General features: G+C 51.6%; 1 protein-coding gene across 1 annotated transcript; it reads right to left on the bottom strand.

Annotated features, from left to right (window-relative positions):
* Window positions 1-5115: 5115 nt before the first annotated feature.
* On the bottom strand, window positions 5116-6093 carry LOC135326194 (olfactory receptor 14A16-like). The gene has a single exon (XM_064504046.1). It carries the CDS (start codon window positions 6091-6093, stop codon window positions 5116-5118), a length of 978 nt encoding a protein of 325 aa, XP_064360116.1.
* Window positions 6094-11336: the final 5243 nt, after the last annotated feature.

Consider the following 11336-nt stretch of genomic DNA (forward strand, 5'->3'; position numbering starts at 1 on the left):
CTGATTCAGCTGCTACCATTTCAGCAGCTATAAGCTGCCCATCCCTCTTTGTAAGTGCCTTGAATTTATCTCAGACAACTCTTGTGCTTTGGGCATTGTATCTGTGATAATAAGGCTTGTAGAATTTTTTTTAAATTCCCACTTCTCCAGAGGCACAAACCCAGCCTGTCTGACCCAGAGGCCTTCTGTAAATGTGTCTATCACTGTGTCAGAGCTGGCCTGTCTCTAATAAAAGGGGATTTCCTCAGTGCAGTGTTGAAAGTTGCTTTCTTCTTCCAGAGCTGGAGCCAATAATTCACTCAAGGCCTTTCACCCTGAAAAGGACTGTTGTTTTTCCGGGACTCTTTATGGACTCAAGGTGATGAGCTCATGGGGTGCTGTGTTAGGGAATGAGGGCTGCATTCAGCTCTCACTTGTGGGTCCCCAGTGCTCCTGGAGGTGCTGAATGGTCAAACAGTATCTGCATGGGGCTGTCTGCCCTGTAACAGGGCTGGTGACAGATACCCACAGCGGATCCTCTGCCTCTGCAGGCAGAGGGAAGGGAGCCTTGAGAGTGGTTCATGTCACCTTTGTTGAAAAGCCCTGGGCTGCATCTAGGGACACAGCTGAACACAGCCTGAGCCATTTGAAATGTCCTGTGATTGCTCAGAGCATCATCCACAGCCACAGACCCCTTGGTAGAGGGTTGTCAGGTGCAATGATGCCCGTCCAGCTGGGTCTGCTTCTCACCCCGACCACCACGGCCAGTGTGGGATCACCCCGTGGCCCTGGGGCACCACAACCCGCTCGCTCTGCAGAGCAGCACCGCCAGCTCGGGGCTCTGTGGGGAGCACAGGGGAGGGTGCAGGAACGGCCAGGCAGGCCAGCACTGATGCACTCCCTGGGGACAGGCTCTCTGGGGAGCAGGAACCTCCCTGGAGAAGAGGAAAGGAGCAATTGTGTGCTTGCAAGGAAGAAAAATAGAGAAATCTATTCCCATGTATGTCAACGAAGGGCAGGGAGTGGTGAGCAGAGGCATTTCTACACCTGCTCTGAGCTGGCTGCCTCCCACCTGCAGTCCATTTTCCTGGACTGGAGAAAAGTGGAGACACACTTTCGCTGCAGAGCTGGTCACGTGGGGACTTGCTTTAGTTCAACGGAATGACATTCTGAGTGTAGCGGCAGGGCTGGCAGGCACTGGGGCCTTCTCCCCCGGTCCAGGAGCCGAGACTGCTCCCCAGTGCTAAGGGGCTAAAAAGAAAGTTTTAGGTGCAGGGAGAAAGGCAGAGACATACTGCAAGTCTCCTTCAGGCCAGACGTTATGGGATCTGCTTCTGAGGGCATTTCAAAGGAGATCATGATGTGACTCAGGTCCCTTGTGAGCCACACATTGGCGGCATCTCATAGTCTTCAGTCACCCAGGACTTTAAGGTCCCAGAATGAAATCTTTGAGTTCCAGGAAACTCCCCTTTGGTTGGGAGGGGTGTCTCAAATCCTGCTGCCCTCTATCGCACAAGGGGGGCCAGGAAAAGACTCTCCTTCCCCCAGGTGCCACTGGAAGGAATGGCCTTGCCAGAGAAGGGGGAAAATCCGCCTGTATTTGGAGATGTTTGCCGGTGGGACTCCTGACTTTCATTCCCCTCTTTTGATTTGTCTCCACTTTCTTCCACCACTTCTCCCATATGGATTTATTTGACACTGTGAGGTGTGTCCCAGGCACATCATGCCCATGCCATGAGCAATCCGAGGAGGCTGTATCCATGGCTCAGGGATCGGGATCCTTGGCACCTCAGGATGGTCTATCTCTAGATAGGTTAGACTAGCAAAGATGGATTCTGTCTCTAAAAAGTCATAATCCTGTCCATGCATCTAGAGATAGAGTAAATAACAGGTCCCCCTGGAGCTGCCTCCCTTAAGCAAGTCTGGGCACATGTGGCTCCAGCCACTTGGCAACTGGCAGAAATGCCTAAATCCCCCCACACACACCTCTTTTTCTTTTTTTTTTAAGTTGTTTTGAAAGGTTTCCATTACTGGGGCATTGATGGCACCATCATGGCATTGAAAAAAGAAAAAAGAAAGGGGAGGATGGCACCATCTACTCAGAGGCACAACTACAGAAGTAGAGAACTCACACTGCAGAAGAACCTGCATTTCTTCCCCCACCACTGAGGGGATTCAGGACTTCTGTGTGGTTAAAGGTGGATGCAAAGAATTTCTGGGGTAATGTAGATATGCCAAGGCAGTATCTCCCAGACTGCCCGTACAGTCAACGGGGAGGAGGAGGTGTTCACCTGCCTTCTTTTAGATGGTCGCATAAAGCACAAATGACTCCTGTCCCAGAATCATTTGCTCTGTGCTTGAAATGGGGCCTGAGGTCATAAGCTTTTAGGATAATTCAGGTTGAAGGGACCACAGGAGGCCTGTAGTGCAACCTGCTGCTCACAGCAGGGCCAGAGAGAGGGTCAGAAACCAAAAAAGGCTCCTGCCAAAGGATTTTGGGTTGATAGATCAGGAGAGGACAGTAGAGAGCTGACAGCGTAGTAGATGTCTCATGCATAAACGAGTTTCTTTTTTGCTTTCTCCAGAGAATTAAATCCTCAGCTCTCCAGAGGGAACCACCTAGGACACTAACTTTGCCATGAGCGTGGAGGTGGAGAAGCTCCTGAGCCCCTTACAGACAGAGGCTGGTCCAAAGGCCACCACCCCAAAGGCACCAGACCCCCAGGCATGCCTGCCTTGCTGCTGGGCACCCTCTAGCCCCAGGCAGGAGGTCTGCTGGGAACAGCGTGGGGTCTGCAGCCTGCAGCCCTGGCCACCCAGCAGGTGTGGTGGGACCCCGCTCCTCTAGGTGAGACTGGGCTCTCCTGCATTTCCCCAGTGTGAAGACTTTGTCCCCTCCAGCTGGGAATACAGCCCAGCAGAGAGGGCCAACATGGGAAACACAATTTCTGTTCCGGGGTGTGAAGAGAGAGGGGAGGGCAGAGGGGGATCTGCTCCTGCCCTGGGCAGTGATTCCCTCCCTGCAGCCAGTACAGCCCTGCTGATGCCCTGTAACCCGTGGGCCCAGGAGATGGGACTCCCATCTGCTCTAGCTCTAAAGATTTCTCAGTCTTTAAGACCCAGGATGCAAAGCACCAGTCTGGGGACACCTCAGCAAAGGGGCTGAACGCCTGGCGTGTTCCTGAGAGCTTCTCTGCAGTCTTCTGCACTGGTTTGGCTCCTGTTGCCCATGGAGCAGAGACGCCTTTTGAGGGTGAACTCACTCCCTGTGTGACTCTGAGGACAGGCTTGACCAGGCAGTACAAATGCCAGCAAGGCCTCAACGCCACAGCAGTGTCCCCTGCCCAGGACTCCTCCTTCCAGCCCCTTCCTCCTAGAGGCTTTGGGTTGGGAGGGACCACTGGAGATCTCCAGGACCATGATCTGCTTTGAGCTGGGCTAACTTTACAGTTAGATCAGGTTGGTGAGTGCTTTCTCCAGGGGAGTTCCTGGGGAAGTTTCTGCTCAGTGTTCCTGCAATAACAAGTTTGGCTGGATCTTTGTTCTGACAGACCCTGCTTGAGCCCCCCCCGCCCCCTCCATGGGAGGAGGATGGTCTACAGGCCCAGTACATGGCCCCAGGATTTCCTGTACATGCTTCTTCCCAGATCTGCAGAGGAGCCGTTAGAGGGCTCACAGCTGGCCGTCTAATCCTCCAGCTGGGCATGGAGCCTTGTCTGGCTGTGACTTTTGGGATAAGGACCAGCACACAGGGTGGGGGAGATTGTCTCAAGGACGTGCACTGGGGACAGCAGCAAAGTGATGTGGTTCCTGGATCCTGCTTCTTTCAATGCAAGCTGTGACAGAGACCCAGCCTTCTTTTTGGTGCTACCCTTTGGGAGGGAAGATGGCCCTATGAGCTCGGAGGGTGGGGAGCATTAATCCTTCTTCAGGCACTGCCCAGGCCATGGGGAGGGCCAGGACAGCAAGGACTTCTGGCTCTACACTGTGAGCTCGCTTCAGTGTACCCATACTCTGAACGTTTTCCTTGAACTATATGTCAGCATTTTCCTCTCTAAGACAATTTCAAACCCAGTTCTGCTTCTTTCTGATCTCTCCCAATCCCTCCTCTGATTTTGTAGGCCATTCCCACCACCCCTCTCCTGTTCTCCTCCAGGGCCTTGAGCTGATGGTGCTGCTCTGCAGAGTGAGCGGACTGTGAGGCCACAGGGCCACGGGGTGACTCTGCACTGGCCATGCTGGTCAGAGTGGGAAGCAGACCCAACCAAATGGGGATCACAGCCTCTAATCCCTCCAGGGGACTGCAGATGTGGCAGGTGCTTGGAGGGACTATGGAGCATTTCCAGGGATGCTAGTTGTGTCCAGGTGTTCCTCTAGATCCTGGCACATGGTATTTCATAGAGGGTGACATGAATCCCTGCAGTCTCCCTTCCCCGTGCAAGCTGGGTCCTCACTGACTCTCCTGGGATTGCAGAGTCCTCCTTTGCTCCCAGATACCTGGGTTTAGCCCTTTACCTTTAGATGACCTCTCCTTTTGTGAGGCAACACTCACTGCCCACCCAAAGAATCCGCTGTCCCAGGATATTCCCTGTGCCATCCTGGCACCTCCAGCTTCCCCTCCAGAAGGACAGGCATCTGACACTGTGCTTTAACATGTGGCACAGCTCTGGGTATGTAAATCTGTGACCATTCATCCCCTCCACTGTCACTGGGCACTGATGGGGGAGTCCTAAATCCAGTCCTTCTTCTCTAAGAGATCATTACATGACTATGAGCTTTTTGCTCCTGAACCCATGGAGAACCCCTACTCAGCAGGGCCTTCTGGGGCATGATTTCCTTGGGCCTATTCTTGACAGCAGCTTTGGAGGAAGCCCAGCCTTCAGGCACGGCACTGGGTAGAACCTACTTTATTACAGAGATACTGTGAGGGAGTCAGCTCTGACCCAGTTATTATTAATTAGACAGAATTTTATGTAGATACCAGGTGAGACAGAGCAGTCTCAGTAAAGGTAGAATGAATCCAAGCATTTGCACAGCAACATGATAACAAATAATGATACTACTAATGATAGTAATAATATTAATAATGAAAATAAAGTGAACAGCACACCGTCCTGGTGTGGGAGACAGTGGGATTCATTTGTGGAGAGAAATGGCAATTTTACCATGGCTGAAAAATGTCCATGAAATCACTTTCCTCAGGGCATCCTTGAGCTCCTTGTTCCTCATGCTGTAGATGAGGGGGTTCACTGCTGGAGGCACCACGGAGTACAGAACAGACACCACCAGATCCAGAGATGGGCAGGAGAGGGAGGGGGGCTTCAGGTAGGCAAACATGCCAGTGCTGACAAACATGGAGACCACGGCCAGGTGCGGGAGGCACATGGAAAAGGCTTTGTGCCGGCCCTGCTCAGAGGGGATCCTCAGCACAGCAGTGAAGATCTGCACGTAGGACAGCACAATGAAAATGAAACACACAAAGGCTAAACAGCCACCAATCACAAGAAGCCCAACTTCCCTGAGGTAGGAGTCTGAGCAGGAGAGCTTGAGGATCTGGGGGATTTCACAGAAGAACTGGTCCACTGTGCTGCCTTGGCAGAGTGGTATTGAAAATGTGTTCCCAGTGTGTAGCACAGCAGTGAGAAAACCACTGGCCCAGGCAGCTGCTGCCGTTTTAACACAAGCTCTGCTGCCCATGATAGTCCCGTAGTGCAGGGGTCTGCAGATGGCAACAAAGCGGTCATAGGCCATAACAGTGAGAAGAGAAAACTCTCCTCCAAACAAGAAGATAAACAGGAAGAGCTGGGCAGCACATCCCGAGTAGGAAATGGCCCTGGTGTCCCACAGGGAATTGGCCATGGATTTGGGGACAGTGGTGGAGATAGAGCCAAGGTCGAGGAGGGAGAGGTTGAGGAGGAAGAAGTACATGGGGGTGTGGAGGTGGTGGTCGCAGGCTATGGCTGTGATGATGAGGCCGTTGCCCAGGAGGGCAGCCAGGTAGATGCCCAGGAACAGCACAAAGTGCAAGAGCTGCAGCTCCCGCATGTCAGTGAACGGCAGGAGGAGGAACTCATTGAAGGAGCTGCCATTGGACATTTTGCTCTCTCCAGGCATGGGGGAATGTCCAAAGAAGAAAAGACATTGAGAAGTTAGGAGAGACTTTTTAAGCAAAAAAAAAAAAAAAAAAAGAGATAAGCTCAGATGTTGCAGTTCTCATACAACCCCCCACATTGCCTCTCTCTTTACTGAGAGGATCTTTGTGCAGCTCCCTTGTTTGAGCTCCACTTTGCACTGGCTGAGTGTGCTGCTGGGAGGAGCAGGGGCCTCTGCCCGTGGGCTCCAGAGGAGTCCGTCCTGCTGTACAGCAGCGGGAACGGGGGAATGGGGGTGATTAGCTCTGACGTTCACAACTTCTGTCAGGTGAAATCCACCTGTCATGTGGAAGAGCTTTTCAGCACTTTCACTCTGTATTATAGAGAATGAGTGTTGAGAAACAGAGTTTTAGGGATTTTTAAATGGTGTTTATTTTCTACTAGATGTCCTTGTCACCCCTGGGGATTGTTCCTTGAAGAAGAAATCCTTGGCATTTCTACTGTGAGCCCTGAGAAAAACAGATTCGCTGTCCCTATTCATCTCACAGAGTGAAGGTTTAGGAGTCCCAGTTCCTCTCCAAACCAGGAAACTCGTTCTCTTTTTGTCTCTGCCAAAATTAGGGAGAAAACTGAAAGCACAGACACCTAAAGGAAGGCTCCTTCTCTTTCAAGTAGCCCCCCTCTTGATATTCCTCTTGAAAAGACTTCTCAGATATCTCCTGTGCATGAGCTAGAGCTGTGAGCAGCCCTGACCCATGCAGCACCCTCTTGGTGGGAGAACGAACCTGCCCTGCTGGTGGTCGCTCCTCTCACCCAGAGCTTCTCCCCGCAGTGCCATGGGGAGCTCCCTGGGCAGGCTGAGTGCTGACCCTCACAGGCGGCAGAATCACTGCTCTGAACTTCTCTGAATTACAGCCCTGCACAGACCTGAGGGCACACCCAGGCTTCACCCCCATGCAGCTGCCCCTGGCAGAAGGGAGCAGCATGCCCTGTCCCTGTGATGGTGTGGCAGGGAATCCCTGCTCTAATGCACCTCCTCCTATGCACTAGAAGAACAGGGAGAGCAATTCTTAAAAAGCCTATCAGTCATGGGATGGGATGGGTTCAGAAGTCCCCCCTCCCGGAACCTTGGTAGCACTGCCCTGCAGCCAGAGACTTACCGTGTCAAGGGCTGTGAAGATTTCTCTCGGAACAAGCTCTCCTCTGCCCTCCCGCTTCACACTGCCTTGCACTTCTGTCTTCTCTCTCTCTGTCTTCTCTCTCTGTTATGTCAGCAAGAGCAGGCAGTACCTACAGCCCTGCTGCTCTTGGCAGAGGAGCTGCTCCTGCACACAGCTGTGTCTGGGCAGTGCTGCCAGGTTGCCATGAGCTCCCTCCATCCCAGGAGCCTGGCCCCACTCAGGAGCAGAGGCCCAGCTGAAGGCCTGAATGTCTCTGTCCCTTGTGCTCCCTCCTCCTGGGAAATGTTCACTGCAATAAACTAAAATAATCACCGATGGTCTCTCTCTAAACACTGAAGGAAGACTGATTCCAGCATTGCAATTTGTCTCATCAGAGGATGGTTATCTGAAAGAGGTGGAAATGTCCTGTGGAGGAGCAAGCAGGCAGTTCGATAGAACTGCTGGAAAGTCCTTGAAGGACCTTGAACGATGAGAAAAGAGGAAGAAGGATTTTTGCGCAAGGCAAAAATGGGGAAGTAAGAAGCAGAGAAAGACAGTCAGCGTCCTACTAATCCAGCCCATGTGCCGCGTGTCCCTGTAGCTTAAACCAATTGTAGGCTAGAGCTAGACGTATGGACAATGATCTTTAGCGAATCACAAGTAAGAAAGATTACGTACAAAGAATCTATACGGGTATAAGTATACGTGTAAAACCTCAATAAAGGGTCTTCTGATTCACCCGCATCAGGAGTCTGTGCCTTAACTCTCCATCAACATCCCACTCTGGAAGTCCCTATTCCCATCTCGTAACTAGGCAGGACACCTACACGGGGACAAGAAGGGAGCTCACTGAAACATGGTTCAGATATTGATTCTGATGAGTCCATTGAAGCATCTTACACCAGGTTAGAAGCCCCTGAGCTGCAGTGGGATTCAGATCCTTTCTGTGAACTCCACAAACACACAGGAGCTGAGATTTTTCCTTCCCCAAGCTGAAGTGAGCACAACATAGGTGTCTGCATGTGAGCTCCTTGTCTAAGCTCTCATTGTAATCACTGGAGATGGAGGGTGGGAGTCAGTTGCCCCCACACAAACACCTGAGAAGAACACACAAAAAAAGAAAAACTGGAAAGTATAACAACACATTGTTTTGCTTTAAATCTATTTTTCAATTTCTTTCTTGTTTCATTTTTCATGTCATTTTCTAAACAGTTCTGCTATAATCAGGCCTGCACCGTTAAGCAAGATTTTTTTGTGTCTCACACAGAGCCCAGTGCTCAGAAAACCACCCCTGCCCACAGCTGTCCATGCCACTCCTCACTCTTTGCACAGAGCATGTCGCACTCCGAGGTGTCGGGCTCTCTTGACTAATGAGGAAAGCAGGGTGACCAGCTTCGTCTATTTTTGGATGGCCAAATTTGCACAAATCTCAACATACCTCTGTTACTGTGACCTTTTAAAGGAAACCCTAAAGCATCTAGCCACACTCCCTTTACATTCCCTGCACAGTCAGTGAAGAGTGACTTCATTTTAGGGGACAACAGGGAGGAGGCTGATCTCACCCCATGCCAGACCCCACCAGTGAAAATGTCTCTGTCCGACCCAGTTGTCTGCACTTCCCTGTCCAATCAATGGAGGGAAATAGGTTTCTCAACTGAGGTGTTTGGAGATACTTTTCCTAACGACAAGCTAAGGTCCCGGAGGAGCCGCCTCCAAAATCTCCAGCACAACGTGGGAACACAACAGCTATCCCAGGGCATCTCAGGCAGCAGCAGCCTATGTGGTCAAATGCATCAAGCCCCAAAAGGAGATTCTAGTCATAAGCTGAAATCTTCTCCAAAAATAACTCAATGTGGTAATTGACAAAAAAAAATCCTCTTTTCAGAAACTTCAAACATTTTTACCATTGCTGAATATTTTCTTTTTCTTTCTTAATAATTGGCAGCACCATCTTTACGCACTACAGTAACCACGGCTATGAAGCATGGCAGGGACCAGGGTCCCAGGCACATTTGCTCTTTTCTGGTGTATCATCTCTACCTTAAGCACCGCAGACCAAGAAACCTTGCTGAGGACTTTGAAAAACAAAGAGCCTGCTTTGGTGCCTCAAGGAGGAAGGCTGTATCCTCTCCCCATATGGTCCTACATCCTGCTTCTACAAAAAGAGCAACTCACAGTAGAAAGCAGTTTTGGGGCTCACCAAAGCATGTCAGCCTGTGGCCACGCTTTGTGCTCTTTCATTCCACGTGACTTTGATCCTGTCTTTCAAAAATGCCAAACCCCAAAGCAACCCTCACACCCCAGCTTCCTGCACACGTCTGCCCAGTGCAGAGACCTGTCAGTGCCGGGATGCAGAAGTGACCTCTCCAGGGCCCCCTTTTTAGATATATCACAGCCTTTGGCAACATCTGGAGATGTTCCTGAAGAATTTATCAGCAAGTTTTTGGAAAATACCTGGGGTGAAGGGAGGTGAGGTGAGGGGAAATCTGTCTGCTCTCTCCCTGGCTGTGCCATCTCCATGGCGGTGAGCTACTGAGCCCCCTGATGACACAAGCTAAGGTCACAGTGGGATGTGCTGCATCACAGGGAGGTCTCCATGGTGCCGCAGCAGTGCCCTCACTTCCCTGTGAGGCCCAGGAGCTGCTGGGCACTGCTCACACACTGCTCTCCTCTTCCCTTTGGAGCTGCTCAGTGGCAAGGTGGGGGGACAGGAGGCACTGGGCTGCCTTGGGGCCCCTCGCTGAAAGGCAGAAGAGCAGCTTGAAGAGGAGTTTTGGGGGACGAGATGCAAAGAGCATCCTTTTTCCCTGGATGGACAGAAGCGCTGAGGGCAAGGCAAGAGCAAGTGGCAGGAAGGGCAAGGCAAGAGCAGCTGGGGAATCTTCTTGGGCGTCTCAAATGACCCTGGATGCCTACGACAACTAAAGCTCATCTCACTAGGAAGCTGAGACATCTGAAGATCCCAATGTTAAAAACAACTATTGTGGTTCAGTGCAGACACTTGATTTAATGACACGGAAAGAGGCCTACAGGGCCATTTCAGATGCTTGGGGTGTCCAGGAGAACCACATGTTCCTACAAGATACAGCATGGGACCTACAGGAAAACTACGCCCCTTCAGAGTGGTTGCTGGGCCAGTGTCCCAGGGCATCTCAGGTTTCCTGCCTGTGCCCAAACAAATGAATCCCACCACTGTCTTTAGACAGTCTGCACTGTCTGCATCCAAGCATGCGTCATAAATGGGAAAGGCACATCACAGCAAGGTCTCTGCTCTAGTCGCTACACTCTCCAATCCTTCTAGCTCTCCTCCCCTTCAATGTCCTCTCACCCCCCAATAGGATAAGAACAGGGACTGGGCTAATGGTGTCCTCAGGGTGGCTGGATCATAAGCTGCCCAGGCCCAGGGCCTTCTTCAGTTGCACCTTGCCCTGCCTGGAGATTGGTTCAAGTCTGCCACAGGCCCCAAGGTGCTGCAGAGGCAGCTCAGGCAGCAAACCCCTCTCCTGCCATTCCTGCACAGCCCAGCTCTGTTTCTCCCTGGCCTTGGGCCCTGCAGGGTTTGCTTTCTTTGTGGCAACCTCCTTTCACCATTACACTGCCACCTGCTATCCATGCCAGCATGTCACCACTTGCAATCAAAGCCTTTGCATACATGAGGTCCTTGGTAACATGCTTCCTGTGACAAATCTTTGGTCGGCACCACAGCTGAGGTGCTGAAGCCAACACATATGCAAACACATGCAGCCTGGGGTGCAGGCAGGAGCAACTGGAGATGCACAAGCTGTCGCAGGAGTGCCACATGGTTGGAAGAGCTGAGATGTGGTGGGATCACTCCCATGATGGAGTCCTTCAATGGCAGGGTGCAAGTTCTTCACGAGAGACCACCAGGGAAAATCAGGAGGGGCACGTCCTATATGTGAAGGGGCATCTTGGATGTATGGAGCTGTTCCATGGGATGGACCAAGAGAGGCAGCTCTGAAGGGCAGAGGAGCTCAGGAGAGCCACCAGGTCATTAAGGACAGCACCCGTCAAGCACAGGAATCCTCTATATGAACAGTTTGTAAAATCTGTAGACATCTCTGGACCCCAGCATGGCTAAACAGGG

This window comes from Dromaius novaehollandiae, unplaced genomic scaffold (genome assembly GCF_036370855.1).
Source record: "Dromaius novaehollandiae isolate bDroNov1 unplaced genomic scaffold, bDroNov1.hap1 HAP1_SCAFFOLD_37, whole genome shotgun sequence".
NCBI classification, from domain to species: Eukaryota; Metazoa; Chordata; class Aves; order Casuariiformes; family Dromaiidae; genus Dromaius; species Dromaius novaehollandiae.

Excerpts from the sequence above, each read along its gene's own strand:
- LOC135326194 (XM_064504046.1), bottom strand. The coding sequence starts at position 6,093 with ATGCCTGGAGAGAGCAAAATGTCCAATGGCAGCTCCTTCAATGAGTTC.